General features: G+C 40.4%; 1 protein-coding gene across 3 annotated transcripts in view; it reads left to right on the top strand.

Moving 5' to 3' along the window:
- The window catches only part of PRKN (parkin RBR E3 ubiquitin protein ligase), a 634,267-nt gene that overhangs the window by 107,029 nt on the left and 508,758 nt on the right, over nt 1-18,480 (top strand). For all 3 annotated transcript variants that reach the window (XM_082215278.1, XM_082215276.1, XM_082215277.1), the window contains exon 2: nt 1,059-1,222. In XM_082215278.1, the coding sequence (XP_082071404.1) occupies nt 1,059-1,222 (164 nt within the window). The remainder of the gene's footprint in view (nt 1-1,058; nt 1,223-18,480) is intronic.

The following is an 18,480-nucleotide window of genomic DNA, read 5'->3' on the forward strand; positions in this document are numbered from 1 at the left end:
ATGTTTTATAGCGTACAAAGATAGCAACTGAAACCAGAGGTGAGAAAGAAGAGATAGCTGTTGTGCGATTATGGTAGTGCAAATGAATGAATCTGTGTCTTTGTGAACATCTATGTTTCTGGAGTATTTATTATGTAAATAAATACTCAGGGATTAGGAAAAGAGGTTCCATGCCTTTCTAGTTAGTTTACAGGGCTTTCCAGTTTGCTCCCATACTTTTTTATGATTACTATCAGTCACAAAGTATATGATTGATTTGATATGGTCGATTTGATTGACACCCTATGCCCTTTTAATATGTGGGGTTTTGGGGGGGCTGTCATTGGGTTGTTGTTTTTGCTTTGATTATGTATTTTGTGGTTGTATATTTTGATTTTATTCTGTGAACTGCCCTGAGACCTCTGGGTATAGGGTGACATATAAATTCAATAAATTATAATGATGTAAATTATATTTCTGAAATAATGAAAAAGCAACCCTGAGTTGTGAATGGTGGTAGTTTGTATCTTACATGCCAAATGTTGGTGTATGATTTGACTGGTTGCCATAGCTCTGAATTTTGGAGTAATTTTTGGCATTCCACAAGTATGTCAACAGAAGTTATGCATTGCAATTATTTAAGTGAACTCTGAGAAAGACCACACTGCTCCAGAAAAAGACTTAAGACTCTGCATAAAATATACAATTTTCTCTCCATTGTTATTTTCTAGACAATTATATCTCTGGGAGGCCAGTGTGTATGAATCAGTATTACTGTATTTTAAAAGCTTTACTTCAAAAGCAGCTTGCACACAGCACACATGTATTTCTTGCATTTGTTTGGAGAGAGAGAGAGAAAATATATTTGCTGAGCATATATTTTGATCTGTCCCAAGGGCAAGGCTAAACTGATATTATTGTACATATTGCTAATAATGTCTGCATTTCATTCCATATAGTAAATGTAATTTAGGGTGACATCTGAAACATAATGCATGTTTAATTAGTTAAATATTCAGGCATATATATATATACACACACACACACACACATTTAAAATATGTCTTGTTCTTGGTCAGTATTTGTCAGGTTCAACTCCAGCCATGGTTTCCCAGTGGAGGTTGATTCAGACACCAGCATCTTCCAGCTCAAGGAGGTGGTTGCTAAGCGACAGGAAGTTCCAGCTGACCAGTTGCGTGTGATTTTTGCAGGGAAGGAGCTCAGGAATGACTTGACACTGCAGGTAAGTCTCCCTTGGTAGTTTCCTTTCTGGGATGCTGCCAGCCTAACTGCTTCTGCCTCTAACATTGCCAATCTGACATTCACTCCTGAGATCTAATAGAATAAATAGTGCCTGGGGATTCCTTGAACTTTACTCCACACTGCTTCATTAATTCTGACCTTCTTAATTATGCATTAAAACAGCAAGGCAAAAGGATGGGGAGGGGAGGAAGAAGGAATATGAGAGGGGGAGGAGAAGAGATCTTTGCTTAGTGAATAAATGTTTACTGACTACAGGAGCAAGCTATGCACATTTTCTGTATCTGTTCAATTTCTACATTACTTATTCCATTTGAATCTTAATGAGGAAGGATGTGAATAAATTGTTCTAAATCAGGCTGCTCAGTCATCACGTTATATGAAATTTGTAACCCAATTGTGACCCCTGGAGGATAGTTGTAAGGCTGCTGTTGCTGCTGTGTGAGAGAGTGTGTAAGTGCACGTGCTGATGAAATAGAGTCCTTTTGAAGGCCTGATCGCAGGAGCCAGTAAGGTTCTCCCAAAGGCACCACACCAAAGTGATGATTTACTTGTGGGGGGAGGAAGGGGAGAAAAATTAGCTGATAGGGGATGGGAGATGTAGAAGTTGCTGAGTTCATCACATCCTCATGGTTTAGCTAACGGTTGTGTTAAAATGTAAAATGGAGAAGAAGGTAGCCTTAGGGAAGCCCCTATTCTTTCAGCCAATGTCTGCCCCCCCCCCTTCTTGCAGAATGGGGATAATGATACTGGGCTGGGCTCTCAGGGCTATTGTAAGGATGGCTAACACAATGTGCACAAAGTGCTGTATCAGAACTAAGTATTATTACACTGAGAGGGAAAACAGCTTGACAGGACAGGTGTAGAATGAATATACATTTTTGTAAGGCTCCTTGGAGCTATGATCTTCCCCGGTGCCTTCATTGTTACCAGCGTGTCTGATACTTTGTTCAATTGGGAGTTTCCTTTTGATCTGAACAAAAGATTGCATGTAACGAGGTTGCATTTCGGAAACCTCGAATTTGCCAGAGAGGATAAATTGCTCTGTTACTAGCAGCATTATTGTGTTTCTGCTGCTGCTGTCGTCACACCATCAGTACGTGGTGCTTTACAGTTTCATAAGCCAAAAAACCCAGTCTCTGCACCCCCGGAAATTCACAGTCTAAATATGGTAAGGGGGGGGATGCAATAAAGGGAGGGGGAAACAAGAGACAAAGGCAGCAAGAGATAAATGTGAGAAAAATCCCATTAAAACATTAGGTTTGGTTCCATTCGGGTTTGCAGTTGGGTAATATGATTAAGGTGTTACAGGGAACACTTCATAGAATCATCAAATCATAGAATTCCTGAGTTGGAAGGGACCCCAGAGTCATCAATTCCAACTCCCTGCAATGCAGGGATCTCAACTAACGCACACCTAACAAAAGGCGCAGGACAGAACCCTGCAGCTAGGTATTTGCTTACCACCTGTTTTCCTATTTGGGCTGCATCTCCCTCCTTGCATTGTTTATTCTGTTATCACCAGGTTGGGCCCTATTTTCCTTTTGGGTGAACAGAGGGAAAGTAGGTGTTGAGCAGTTTCACCTTCTCTCTGTCACCCAATAGCATTTCTCAATCTTCTCCATGCAGAGGACCTACTTCTTGCTTGTTCTTTCTGTTGCTTTGACCATAGCAGAATAAACCTGTATTATTATTTACATTAAAACTTTAGTGTAAGCCTGAGATCATTATGAGCTTTGACCCACTGGACCTGCTCCCTACAACTGCAGGCTGCTCGTGTATACCCTTCCTTCATGATTTCTCCCCTATTCCATTTCTTATATATGCCCTGCATGAAAAGGTGAAGTTCTGAGGGTGGGCGAGTCATGTATTCCTACTGTACAGCATCAGCATCAGAGAACCAGGCACCTTCCTGTGGTCACCCAGGTAACTATCTAAAAGGGGAAAGTTTACCCAAAGGCAAACACTTCCTGTTTTCTAACCAGCACAGATTAATTGGCCCTCATGTTTACAGCTGTGTGGGAGCATTGCTATGCATTGAGTAGCTGCTGTGTCTGGTTGCACAGAGAGCTGCTACTGTATTGACATCCTATCACTTCTCCTTGCCTGGTATGATACTTATCGCTTTGCAAAATGCTTTAGGGAGTTTGGGCACACAAAAGAAACTATAGAAATGCAAATTGCTCTTGTCATTCCTCAGAGCATCTTCTGCTGCCGAAGCATACAGTTGCTTCTGTGTCAAGCGTCTCCTTTCCCTTTCTGATGTCTTACTGGGAAAAGAGGGCCTTCCTTGCTGTTGCATCCCTACCTTATATATGATGTTGTTTATTAAAATGCAATAAACTATTTATATGGGAAGCTTTTTGTTGACAAATGTTAGGATTGTAAGGTTTTGTTAGCTGTTCATATGTTTCTTACACCTGTCTGCGTTGCTGTCTAATTCTGGCATCAAAGTGTTATAATTGTTGTTTAATTGTGTCAGGCTGTTTCTGGGTGAAATGCAAACTGTGACTTCAGTTTTCTTCAAATAGGGAAACATAGCTTCCTGCAGCTTGAAACAATGAATGTAAAATAGAAGGTTTATCTGTTTTTTCATAGTAACAAGAGAGGCTTCTCATGCCTGTGTCTAGTTCCTCACATTTATTCACAGTTTTCTCTTCAGTCATGAGCTTGCTGCTTTGTTGACAATGCGCTGAGCACACACATTAGCAATTGTTCACAGCAAAAACTAGCCCTGCCTCTTGCGGAAGGGAGAACATCCTGTGATATTTCAGCTTCTCTTCTTGCCAACTTTTGTCGTGAACATTTCACTTTCAGTTTATAGAGACTTAAGTCCACAGATGTGTGAAAGAGAGAATGGGCAAGAGCATGTTGAGGGCAACGTGTACACTTTCGCATTCACATGTTCGGGCAAAAAGAATCCATAGCATAGCAGGAATCAGGTTCGTTGAATGGGCGAGTGGAAGGAAATCTGCTTGATAGCCTGTTGTCAACAGATTCCTCCAACATTCTTACATTTGGTAAACATCCTCCGACATTTAGTAAACAAACATTGACACTGTCAGCCTTGCCTAATATTGTACAGTATTTGCTGTTGGCATCTGTTCATTCCTGCTAATGAAACAGAAAATTTTCTGTGGACATATCACCCCATATCAGGATGTGAATAAGTTTAGGTAGCCTGTTCTCCTGCCTGACCTCCCTCTCTCACACACAAGAGCAATGGGAGAACAACACAGGGGAAGATATCACACAGTATTCTCTAGTCAGAAATGTGTCTGGCCATTTAATTAATATATGCAACTCCCATTATTTTCTAGTTACATCTATTGCTTGTTGTGTTGCCAGTGTGGCCATATTTGCTCAAAGATGCTTTCCTTCTCTTGGCTTCAGCAGGAGAACTGAAGACTTTCTCCACTTGAAAGTTGAGTATAGAAAGCAAGGGAAGGAGTGGGCTGGAAAGGTTTTTGGCACAGGTGTGAAGAAGAGGGGTGCATAAGGGAGATTCTGAGATGTGCTGTGACAATTTTGCTCAGTACTTTCAGGGTAAAATCACTATTCTCTAATGGTCTCCACAGGGATGTGAACACCACTGATAGTACAGGTCCAAATGAGATGTCCAGTGCACCATCCTGTCCAATTTTGAAAGCTGCTGGTATTCAGAAGCCATCTTGCTTCTAAGAGTTTGACTCTTGTCCATTGTGGCTTGAACTAGCGGGTAGTGGGTGGGTTGATAGGGTGGGTCCAGAGAGTGGTGAATGTGTATGTATGGAAGCTGCATTTAAGGTTTAGCCTTTCCTTTAAAAAGTCCTCTTTGGACCCAGAGGTTTACAATAATTACCACCCAGTTGCCACTACCTCTTTTGGGGGCAAGAGAGAACTGGTTGTCCATTTTCATGTGCTCTTTATAGAGACTTTATAAACCAACCAACCAAACAAACAAACAAGTAAGTTTTGAGGAATCAGAATAGTTGGTGAGAAAATTCTGAGATTCTCAACCTTCAAGGATTGTGTCTGTCCATATGAACCCTATGATCCTAATCTGAGGCCCTTCTTTGTGTGGCTCATCCATGAGAGATCTGGAGGGTGGTGACACATGAACAGACCTTTTCTGCAGTGGCTCTCCTTTTGTGGAATTCGCTCCCCAGAGAGGCTCACCAGGCACCTTCATTATACAGCTTTAGGTGCGAGGCAAAGACATTTCTCCTCAACCAGGCCTTTGGCTGATTAACATTCTATGTCCTTTTAAAGGTGTTTGTGGGAGGGGAATGGGCTGGGGCTGGGTGTTTATTGGTTTGTGGTTTTTTTGTTCTTTTTAAAATTATGTTTTTATCTTGTATTTTTATGTTGTGAACTGCCCTGAGATCCATGGATAGAGGGTGATACACAGGTTTATTAAACAAACAAATAAATTTTCCAGTGTAAAATTTAAAATAATTATCTTATTTTCTCTGACATATTACTGTTTAAAGGAACATATCAGGAGCAGAATGTGAAGTAAATCTCACTGCTTATAACTTGTACCAGATATAATTAGTGATACAGATAGTTGTGCTATTTTTTACTGTATTCTTTATACACTCCTAAGAGGAACTGTAAATTACCACAATTTATGGAGCGGAAGGTTTAGACTTCTGTCCTTCCATGTAATTGAGTATTTGGGTGGGTGGGGGGTGAATTATGTGCTAGGAATTGCCTGAACTAATTCACCTTAATCTTGATTTTAATGTGAGAAGTGATATAAATAAGGTCTGACTGACTCCATATGTTGTAATTCAATTGGACTCTTTCTGATGAGAAAACTGTTGGGTTTAAACAGTAGGAGGCAGTGTGAGCGTCTGCTGTGAGTTGAAATTAACATGATTAAACAATTTGGAAAGTTTATTTGGGAAGTTCATACTTTCTGTTAATGTTCCCTGTAAGTAGATCTTTTTCACAGCTCCATCCCCTGAAAAGGGCTGGCATTGGCACAAAAAAGATGAAGTCCAATGTCAGGACTGGTCATTGTCCTCTTCAGATCACCACACAAACGCTTCTTGTTCTTTTATAACTTCTTATTGCGTATTAACAAAACAATCTTATAAACGGTTCTTAACTATTATTCCTCAGAGTCACTTCTTTCAGATACCTTCTGAGCTCTGCTTCTCCGTGACCAGCCACCCTCAAAATGGCGAAGGCGCCCTTCCCTTCGCTTTCCTGCTCTTTTTTCTAACCTCCTCACTAGAGCTGGCTTGTATCTCCCCTCCTCTGAATCTGAGCTAGAACTTAACCCTTGCCTTTCCTATGAACATCCTGTCCCTCCCTTTTGTTCCTGTTGCTCTCTTCTGTTAGATTCACTGCTCTCCCCCCCCCTTTGTGGAATGCTTTCTCCCTCTGAGAAACTGGAAACTTCTAACTCTTCCCTGACATCCAAATTGGTGTGATTACCCCTTCCCTGCATATAATAATACCCAATTTTCTGTGCACCAGTTGCGCAAACGTACTTTAATGTATATGTTACTCATCATACTGGGAAAATACAATGGCCATGAAGGGCTTGGCAGCACTAACCAAACTGCTAGAAATAAAGGGCAGGATGGCAGTCCCTTTTTCCATATGCAGCTGAATCTCTTTCCAACACTGGTGATGGGTCAGTGTTCTCCAGTGCAGCAAATATAAGACTAGTTTATATTGAACAGGGTAGGTTGCATGGCATTCACAGCTCTGGCCGCCTGAGGTGGCTGTCCTGCTCTGCCCAATACAAGGGCCAGCCCTGGGGCTTAGAAAACGCCAGTAGATTTTTAAAAAACTATTACTTCTTTTGAACAGCAGACCTCCATGTCCAAATCACAAACAGCCTCTTTATTTCAAAAGATGCTTGACTGGAGCTGCTCTTGGAGAAACACATGTCCAAATCTTCCTTGAGCACAGGGAACTTTTTATTCTTTTGGTCTAATTCTTTGGATAGAGCCCTAAGAATCGCTTAACTTTCAGGCTTAACTTCAGTGCAAAAAGTATCAGAAGCATATGCTACAGTTCCTTATTCAGCTGCTCTTTTAAGTGTCAAAAGACTGCTTTGAAAATACCTAGGTACATTGATAATTACAAACCAAGAGAATCAGACCAGCTATATTATGCATTTTTAATTATTTTTTGCTCTTGAAATTAGCCTAGACCTTCTGCTCACATCCATCACTTTTGCAACGTAGCATTAACATAAGTGGACTTCCTGTGAGTAACAGGAAGAATTCACTCAGCAGAATTATAGAAGCTATAACTAGCTTTTGAATTAATGAGTAACTAGTATGTCAGCTAAATTTTATATCTACATGTTAAGAAATGCATAATTCTATTTTCATTACTTTTACAAATAGAATAATGACTAATGATACTATTTCTGACTGATATGACTCTTATCTATTCCTTTGTGGCTCTAAAACTGCTGAGAAGCATTTTGATAATTTGGAACTGATGTAACCAGTGTTAGAAACTGAGATACGAAACCTGGGCACTACATGGCACCTTTAAGTCTAGGTTATGGGTGCAGCAACAGAATGTCTAGGCATGCTTTCTGTATAACTAGGATTTGAAGCTGATAATGAATGAACTGCAGCTAAAATACTATGTTCATTTTTCACATGGTCTTATCCTTCCCCTGCCCACCCTCCTAATATTCTTAAGAGGGTCTGTTCTCCAGTCTTCAGAGAGTAGTTGGAAGTGCCTCCCCACTTCCTTCCATTCCACAGTTTTAACGTGAAATCTTAGGCGCAGTACTGCATCCAGGGCTCAGAAACTGCCTGTGCGAATGAAATTCTCTGTTGCAAAATGCACCAAGAACAATAGGAGTTTCGAACACTACATGTATCTTGGTGATGTATGTTACAGATATCATTTATTTTAGATATTTAGAATAATAAAATTAAGTCTAATAAAACTCTGAGATAGCAGATGCCAAAGATACCTGGGGTAGTCCAATTTCGTCATTTTTGTTATGAAGTGTTTTTTCAAAAAGATATTTAAGTTATATGACATTGTTTATATCAGCATTGTGTGCTAATGCACATTTTCCAACTGAGGTTGAATTTTCTTTTGTATTATGACACATTTCCACAAAACCAATGACTAGAGAGTCATCTGTCAGTCAACAATCTTGATTCACAGGTGATGAAGATTTTTATTTGTAGCTCTGAGATGTAGATTACAGAAGTGAATTGAAAGCCTTGCCTAGGAAAGGCAGTATAGATAGCAGCTGTCCACTACTAATAAAACTCTGAAGTGGATCACTGGCCATCTAAGCCTCTTCACTTGAAAGAGCATTACAGTACATGACGAAAGAGGCCAAGGGGTCATGCCATGCTGCTGCTGTAGTTTCAGGTCTTTCTAATCCCACCACTGGCATCCATGCATTAGGTGTGGACATCTGAGCCAGGGAAGCCTGTGTGTAGGCTGCCCTAGATAGTAGTCTTTTTTTCTACAGCCACTCTCCCTAATCTGCAGTTCAGGTTTGGGCCCCCTTGAAAATGTGTGGGAAATGGATGGTGGTGGCTGTAGATGCATTGTTGTTGTGGTTTTTTTTTTTGGGGGGGGGGGAGTAGAAACACCCAGAGGAGCAATTTAGGATCCATATATTCAGCATTTTTTCCCTTAAAAAATATTTAGGGGTTCTCTCATTTTGACTCAAGAAAACCACCATTTAACAGTTCAAATCAGGAAAAATAAATACAGTAAATGGACAAAAGTACAAAGATTCACAAAATGTTTAGGGGTATGCATACCCCTGCGTACCCCCTCCAAAAAAGAACTGCATATACTATAGAATGAAGATAAAATGGCTGCCACTCCAGAACAAAGAGAAAGAGGGTGGTGAAGGGAAGGCCAGATTTAAATTAAAAAACAACACAGAAATTCCAGTTATTGCAAAGATAAATAAAAAAGGGCTAGTCTCAGACTGTGCAGCTCTTAGCAACTAAAATTAACAAGATGGCAGAAAAACTAGAGCTGGGACAAATTCATAGCAAACAAATAAAGCAACTCTATACTGCTGAGATAGCTTCTTGATTTAAGCAAAACTGTGCAGCTTCTTTCAAAGGGATAATACCCATAGCTTGGTTTGGTTTCAGGTAAGCTGTTTCCTGAGGTAAGGGTAAGAAGACCTCATTTGCATTTGTGTTATTTCAGCCTGTCTAATAAGCTGCAACATTTCCCCTGTAGGTGTTCTGTGTGAATAGTGTTTGAACCTGCACCCTAGGAAATGGCTAGTAGCTGCTTTTTAGTCTTAAAAATTACAATCTCTCATATTTAGGAAAGGAAGGATGATGCTTGTAGACAGTGAGTGAAATATTTGCATGATCCTGATGCATCTACTGTATTTATAGAATCAGGCACAGAGTACAGGTTAACAATGGTTTATTTATGTCTGTTTTTAATTTTGTTTTGTTTTTTAATGTATGCCACTCTTCATCTGAAGATTTCAGGGTGGTTCATAGCATAAAAAGACAATATAAAAAGAAATACAGTGGTACCTCGGGTTAAGTACTTAATTCGTTCTGGAGGTCCGTTCTTAACCTGAAACTGTTCTTAACCTGAAGCACCACTTTAGCTAATGGGGCCTCCCGCTGCCGCCGCATCACCGGAGCACGATTTCTGTTCTCATCCTTAAGTAAAGTTCTTAACCCGAGGTACTATTTCTGGGTTAGTGGAGTCTGTAACCTGAAGCGTATGTATCCCTAACCCGACCCTGTACATAATAAAAACAAGAAGAAAGGCAAAACAAACCAATAACCCCTTCCTCCTATAAACAAAGTTAAAGGAACATAGAATGCTCATCAGCTAAAGGCTTGGTTGAAGAGGAATGTTTTTGCCAAGTGCCTAAAAATGTTTAATGAAGGCACCAGGTAAGCCTCCCTAAGGAGACCATTCCAGAAATGATTTTATGTTTTTATTGCTGTGAACCTTTCGGATATATACTTTCTATGACACAGTGGTATACAAATATTTTTATAAACAAATAATATAAACATAACACACAGTACTATCTAGCTCAGCTTTTGCTTATTTGTTATACTTATTTGTATTGCCTGGTAGCTTTGTCACATATCTTAGGAGCCAGGCAAAAGCATTCCTCATTCCCCATGCCTTTGCCTAATTAAGCAATCTATGGCCTTTTAAAACTATTTATTGGGGGGGTATTGTTTTTGTTTGTTACTATGTTATTTATTTTGGGGGTTTTATATTGTAAACTGTTGTGTGATCCTCAGGTGAAGGGCGATATAGAAATGTAAAAATAAAAATTAAAAATTCTTTTACGTTAGCCCGTAATTAGGAAGCGTATTACACCTAAACGACCACTCTGTGAAACACAGTGATATGCCCAAGACCACCCAATGCACATCATAGTTCAGCAGGGATTTGAGCAAGAGTTCCTCGTGTCCATTTTGGACCATACTGGCTTGCTGTTTTATAGAAATGAATATGCCAACTCAATGGATATAATATGCTTCTATTTGGCTGTTGCTGTTAATTTCCTAAGCATCTGTGCCGTCGTTCTTTTCTCTTAAACGGTATAAACAGACCATGCAGGATAAAGAAATGAGTAGTCTTCCATGAAATTGTTAGCACATTGTTATTAGCTGTAAGAAAATCCGCTTTTAGAAAAAGAAGAAGCAAGGAGAGGGCCACTGAAGTCTTGTTCTGATAAACTTCAGCCAGACAAATTACCCTCATCTCAGAATGTATAATTGGTTATACATTTGACCCACTTATTCTTGAACTAATGAACTCAGCTGATATTGCTGTAATAATTCAATAATTCAATGGCATTTTGCATAAAATATTCTATTTAAATTTTTCATGTTCCTTCTTTTTCTCATTATCAGTCTGTGATCTATTGGTTTCAGATTAATTATTGTCTAGCACCAATTATTGTCTAGCTTTCCTTTTGGCTTCTTTTCACACATTAACTTGGATAAAGAATAAGGAAAACAAAATCTTGTTCTTATCACTTCTGTAAAATTCAGAGGTATTTGTTCTAAAATCAATTAGTATCTTCATCAACCTAACTGACTTGCAAGTTGGAATCAGCAACAAAACATTGACTTTAAACTTTTGAGACGCTGGAGTTTCTAGACATTTAAAATCTGAAGACTGGGCATGTCAGATATTTTTTTTGGTCACATCCATGAAGACCAGGCAATTGGCCTGCTACTTTCTAGTTGGGGTTTGATTTTTAAAACTAGGAAATGGTTAGGGGTTTTTTTCAGCCGGAACTCCCCGGAACTCAGTTTTGGCCCCTCTCGGGTGGGGCCATTGCCATTATAAGACAACGAGGGAGGTGTTCATGGTGAGTTCCAGCACCTCTTTTTCTAGAAAGATAGCACAGTATAACAATTCCAAAATGTTCCCTTTTCTGTGTACAGTGGTACCTTGGGTTACATACTCCTTAGGTTACATACGCTTCAGGTTACAGACTCCGCTAACCCAGAAATATTACCTCGGGTTAAGAACTTTGCTTCAGGATGAGAACAGAAATTGTGCTCTGGTGGCACGGCGGCAGCGGGAGGCCCCATTAGCTAAAGTGGTACTTCAGGTTAAGAACAGTTTCAGGTTAAGAACGGACCTCCGGAACGAATTAAGTACTTAACCTGAGGTACCACTGTACTGATACAGTGGTGCCCCGCAAGACAAATGCCTCGCAAGACGAAAAACTCGCTAGACGAAAGGGTTTTGCGGTTTTTGAGCTGCTTCGCAAAACGAATTTCCCTATGGGCTTGCTTCGCAAGACGAAAACGTCTTGCGTTTTTTGCAAGTTTGTTTCCTTTTTCTTAACACCGTTAATACAGTTGCGACTTGACTTCAAGGAGCAACTCATAGAACGCGGTGTGGTAGCCTTTTTTGAGGGTTTTGGTGATTTTTGAAGCTTTTCCAAAACTTTTCCGACACCGTGCTTCGCAAGACGAAAAATTCGCTAGACGAAAAAACTCGCGGAACGAATTAATTTCGTCTTGCGAGGCACCACTGTACTGTGTTGTAGTGCTGTATGGAGCCTTTAGTGTGATGCTTTGTTATCCTTTGGAATACACTTTTAATGAATGTCAGGCTGGCACCTACTGTATTGGCCTTTAGGTACCTGATTAGAATTTGCTCATTCATCCAGGCTTTCCCTGAAGGGTAATCCATCCTTATTGATGTATTGATCCGATCTACTGTGATGCATTTGTGTTTGTTTTATGGTTGAGATTTTACATTTGTTTTTATGCTGTTCACCACCATTATATTTTTGTGTTGTTGATATAGGTTGGTTGTTGTTGTTGTTGGTTTGGTCCCCCCCCCACCAAATAAATAAAATAAATGAATGGAGACAGGTGGGCTGCTTGCACTGTCTCCTTGTCCACCTAATATCTGTGTGATGGGTGATCATGGTATAAAAGGGGCTTAAGCATGTAGAATGAAACATGTAGGTTCAGTAATATAAATCATACCTCTCTTTCCTAGTTTATAAATGCTTGACATACTTCTGTATAGGGAGACTATTGAAGAGTGCCTTTGGGGGTGAAGTCAAACTATTGGAGAGGAGAGTTACAGCATTACTTTCCCATCTTCTCTGACCATTGGCCATGACAATTAGGGCTGATGAACTCCAACAACATTTGGAGGGCTACAGGTTCCCCATCCCTCACGTTAGAGGACTTGTGAACCTTATGTTCACATTGGATTGTGCAACAGAAAGGAACGTTTCTCCTGTCTTTTTGAAAAAAGAATGATTTTTATTTTTATTATTGGTGAAGTTTTGAAACCAGTCCATCTCTATTAGCAAAAAAGTCTTCATTCTGCTCAGTCATCTCAGCAGGAGCAGAAGTAAACAGTGGGAAGTATTTCTTTCATAGGAAGTCTGTATTCATGCTACTGCAAAAGAAGACATGCTAGAGCTGTCATTCAGCAGGAAATAATACAGCTAATCTGTTTTATTTTCGACTTTGATTATATTTGGTTAGACGTGCTGAGTCAGTGTTAGTTGCTCAGTTGAAAACTTTTCTCAGGAGTGGGTGGGGGGAATTGGTTCAGGCTTCTGTTCAGTTACTGATGCCTGCTGTTCCGTGTCCCCTCCATCCCCCCCTGATTGATCAAACCCCTCCCCAGGCTCCACAGAGGCTCTTTGCTCTGCAGGAAGGTCAAAGGGAGAGATGCCTCTTCACTTTCTCTTCCAAAGTGACTGATCCCCCCCTTCCTCCAACCCAGGTTTCCACAAGTTGCCCCTCTATTTGTTTCTTCTTCTTCTTTCTCCTCCTCCTCCTCCATCAGAGCCTGCCAGCACAGGCCAGATCTAGGCAACACTGTGGGGCTCATGGCAGCCCAGAAGGCAAATTTAAAGCCCTTTTGGTGGCGCTGCGGGTAAAACCACAGAGCCTAGGATTTGCCGATCAGAAGGTCGGCGGTTCGAATCCCCGCGACGGGGTGAGCACCCATTGCTTGGTCCCTGCTCCTGCCAACCTAGCAGTTCGAAAGCACGTCAAAGTGCAAGTAGATAAATAGGTACCGCTCTGGCGGGAAGGTAAACGGTGTTTCCGTGCACTGCTCTGGTTCGCCAGAATCGGCTTAGTCATGCTGGCCACATGACCCGGAAGCTGAACACCGGCTCCCTCGGCCAATAAAGCAAGATGAACGCCACAACCCCAGAGTCGGTCATGACTAGACCTAATGGTCAGGGGTCCCTTTACCTTTACCATGTTGGTGTGGTCCCTGCCAGATGGAACAATTTGTCTCTTATCTGTGCATACACCTTTGGTGATTTTGTGGAATATCAGTTACATAAATCACGTAGGCTTTATAGTTGTTAGAAGCTCGTTGCTGGCTCAAGTGGTGTTTTCCTGGTGGAATGTGCTGGGCTTATTGCATTAATTACTTCTGCCATCCATTATCAAAGCAGCTGACTTCAAATCTTAAAAGGACACATGTTCACACAGACTTGCATTCTATAATGGACAAGTCATCTGTTAAAATGAGAAGCTGGGAGACAAAATGTATGGAAAGTCCGGCACCATTGCACATTAATCTAATTACTCAGTCATACTGTCTTATTGTTTTGAAACTGAATATTCATGTTGCAACGTGGACAGTACAGGCGGCGATTGCTACTGTTTGGTGGGTCCTAACCAATTTGCAGTAAAATTCTATTTGTGGTTCATAAGCATTTTTACTTTCCAAACAGTTTATGAAAAATGATCAGCAGTAACCTGGATTCAGGGCTTGTTGTGAATGTTTCAACCAAACAACTTGCTTTGTTACATAACAATGTGGTAATTACATGAACAGATGATTCTGATTGACTCTTTGGGGCATTGAAGTAGACATTAAATAAAATGGTGGCTGCACCGCACATTTGCTATGTGATTTTAATGTGTAGTGATCTTCAGCTGAAACATCTGCTATAATGAACTTGACATTTGCACTAATGACAGCATCAGTTTACTTAATGTCCTGCATTAAATTTGCTTCCCCAAAGAGTTGTCCTTTTGTCAAAGGCGAGGGCAAATTTGCTGCTGTTCTTTAGAAAACACATGTTGTTGCTTTGGGAAATAAGAACAGGAAATGGCCGCATTTATCCATGCAGAGCTGTCCAAAGTGAAACATGCTAGATTTGGTGTTGAAGCGCAAGACCAACACACTCAAGAGTGAAGCAGTGCATGGAAGCAACTGATGAAGACAGACTCAAATCCCTACTGCTCTTGATTGATTTCTTTTTTAATGAGATCTGGAAGAGAAGATAACATTGTTAACCAAAAGAGAAAAGCCTTTTCAACCAAGGCCAAGAGCCAGAGTCCGAACTATTCTGGATAATAACTTTGGCACTGTCAAGCCACAGTTAAACACTTTAAAGTCTCATTGCTTTTACTGTAAAAGTTAAACTATTGTATTCATCATAATAGCTAAGTCAAGATTCTATGTTCAGAAGTAGTATATATCTGAATGTTACAGACTAAACAAAGATAGGGGAAGCCTGCTGCCTTCTTGCCCTGCCTAGATGCAACTTGCTTGCCACCGTTGAGAATACAAGGCTGAATCACATGCAGTAAGGATCATCTTATGTTCTGAAACATGTTGAAACTACTTCCATTGGAATAATGACATTTAAATGTCCTTCACTTTGGCTGGATTGTGCCCTTTATTTTTATGTGTGCATACCAAAAAAAATCCCAATCTCTAGACAATGCTAAATTTTACCTTCAGGGACTCAATAAAGATATGCGGTCGAATATTACATTGACAGAAGAACTGGCTGCCTGCTGTATTATTTGCAAGTGTTCTATATGGAAACATAGTGATTAGATGCATCTGCATTTGGAAACAACAGCAGCAACAGAAAATGTTCATTTTTCTTGGCTACTGAACCAAATCGTTTGACTGTCTGAGAGTAAAGGTTCAGAGCAGAGAGTGCTGAATGTGAAATGATAGCCTGTTTTGCTTTTTTTAAATTCATAGTTGCATCATGTTTTCATATTGCAGTGCAGAGGAACATAAAGCACTGCAACATAACAAGATGTGATGAGGCAAGGAGAAAAAAACAAATAAGCCTTCATTGTGACATCAGTTTGATTGCTTGGAAGTTGCAGAGAGATTTTGTAATTGTAGAGAACATAATATTGGCAACCTTGTGCATAGGCTAGCAAATATATTTTTAGCTCAACTAACAATTTCTCAAATAACACTTTTAGCCAGCTAAAAGGCGATTATTTTAGCCAGAGTGGATTTATGCTAATATCTGCATGCAAATGTAAACTAAATGCAGTCTCTCAATTTTCTGGGTGATTGAATATGCCATAAGGTAGGAGCTTGTGGATATCAGAGAATGTGTTGGGATTGATTCCTTGCTCCCTTTCATAAAGCTTCCCTTTTTTCAGATCAGCAGATATTCTCTGTTGGAACTGATGAATATGTCAATCATATGAATGGCCCATCCTCTTCCTTTAAGGAAGGATCTTTAGTATATTTAAAGTTGTCGAAAGTGGCACAGGATCTTGGTGCTTATCTTAGGGTATAACTATCTGTGTGATAGTTTTAAGACTTCAAACAAGGCATCTGGTCCAAGCACTCAGCTAATAAGACAGATAATTGATAGTGTAGCAAGTCTACACATCTATAGTCATATTTAACCTTGCTGTCTGATTTGCAATTGGTACTCATCTTTTTAAAGTGTAGTAATGTGGAAGGGATCTTTGTGTGAAATAGTACTACATTCGTTTCATTCCTAGTGTATGCTCAAAAAGAATTTTCTTGGCATGCTCTTGTTATACTCTCCACCAGTAAGATTTTGAAAATGTAACTTGCATTGTTGAGAACATTCTCAAGCTTACCAAAGGCTGGATACACTGCCACAATCATTCTCATCTCTTAACACCACTATTCTGGAATCTGATTTCCCTCTCTTTTCCCTAGAGTGCCACTAGGTTTCATTTAAAGGGGCAGTAAAAAATTTGGAATCAATAAAATCAAAGATTAAGGCAGCAGACTCCAATTAGTTTTCACTGTACCACAGCAGAAGAAGAGACTAAAACTATCTGAAGCAAATGCTAGGTTTTAATTAAAAAAAAAGTAGTTGATCCATTCCTCAATGCTTTCATTGCACAGAATGCTTCTTATTCATCCTCACAACAAACTCTTTGTAGAGGCTGTTGTTTTACTGATGAAGGGCTAAAGGTTGAGAAAGGCTGCTTCTTGAGTTTGTGGCCAAAGTGGATTTTTACTTGGGTCTCCCAGGTTTTAATCCAACCACATGGTCTTTTCAACCACACCTTAGACATTTGATTAGCACTTACACATAACATTGCATATTGGATGTAACATCTACACAGGGAGAGTCTGGCAACAGTTATCCATGCTTGGGTACCATCTGTGTTAGAATACTGCAATGCATGGTATGTCAGGCTGTCCTTGAATATGGTTTGGAAAGTTTAGTCAGTTAGGGATGCTATATTTCAAAAACATCCACAAAGTTGTTGAGGTTTTTTGAGAACAAACCGAAATTGTTGGAGCTGTCTTTGCCTCTTTTTCCACCGCGTTGCCATACACCCGGGTTTTTCCTGATATTTTGCCAATTCAGCAAAATCCTCCCCGAAAACCAGGAGGATATTACACTGAGGCTAATAAAGAAAAAGTGTTCTGCCAGGCCTATTGACACATTTTAAACACCTAAGCAGACAGATGTTGGGGATGCAGGCAGTTGCAGGTGAATTTGACAATCTCCTCTGGGAATGCCCAGTCATAGGCCTTTTAAAAATATAAATAAATCAGTTTCAGTTTGGTCCTGGACAAATCCTAGGAAAGGTTGGTTCTGAAATTGGCCACACAGCTATGTCAGAAGGGCAGAAGAGGTGTTTTCACAGGGCACACTAACAGTAAAGTAGATAACCTTCTAACATCACACGCCTCAAGCCACACTGGGTACTGAAGGTTGGATGCAGGGCCTTCTACAATTGGCAGCCCTTGAGAAACTCCTGTTTAACAAACTTCAAAAATAAACAAACTGCCAGGAGACTTGGAGTGAATTCTTGGAGCTCTTTGCCAATTACCATATTTTTCGCTCCATAAGACGCACCTGACAATAAGACGCACCTAGTTTTTAGAGGAGGAAAACAAGAAAAGAAATATTCTGAATCAAATGTTGTACTAAACTATTTAATAAACTACCAGTATATCAGAATAATATTCCAACCATGTAAAGTGAACAGCAGTCAACAGTGGCATCAAGAACCATCATCACTGTAATTAACAAATGAAGAGAGACTTTATCCCCTAGTAAGGGGGCAGGCAATGGAAATAGATGAGCTTCCCACATTGAATCCTTTAGATCTAAGGACTGTATGGTATGGTACTACACAATTATTTTAATAAGGCCAAAAGAAGTGGGACTTTCTTCCTTTTTGTTCATTGCAAAAAGCTCTGGGGGCTTTCATATGAGGGAGGAATGAGGGGAAAATCTCATTCAATTCCCATTTAAAGTCAAACCTACCTAATTCACACCTTTGTACACAACACAAGGACCAAACCACAGCCACCCTTCAAATTTCACACTTCTGCAAAGGAAGGCACTACTGTCCTAGCAAGACCAGTGTCAGAGGGAGGGTCTTGTGTGGTGGCACGTCGCCTGTGGGGATGTGGGACGTCGCCCACGCGAGCGTCATTCCAAGGAGGTGGTGTGCCCGCCCACCCATCCCAATGGGGTGGCCGAGCGTGGGGGCGGAGGGATTACACGGCTCCCGCTGTGCTTGC

Source organism: Podarcis vaucheri, assembly GCF_965113315.1.
Source record: "Podarcis vaucheri genome assembly, chromosome: 3".
Classification (NCBI taxonomy): domain Eukaryota; kingdom Metazoa; phylum Chordata; class Lepidosauria; order Squamata; family Lacertidae; genus Podarcis; species Podarcis vaucheri.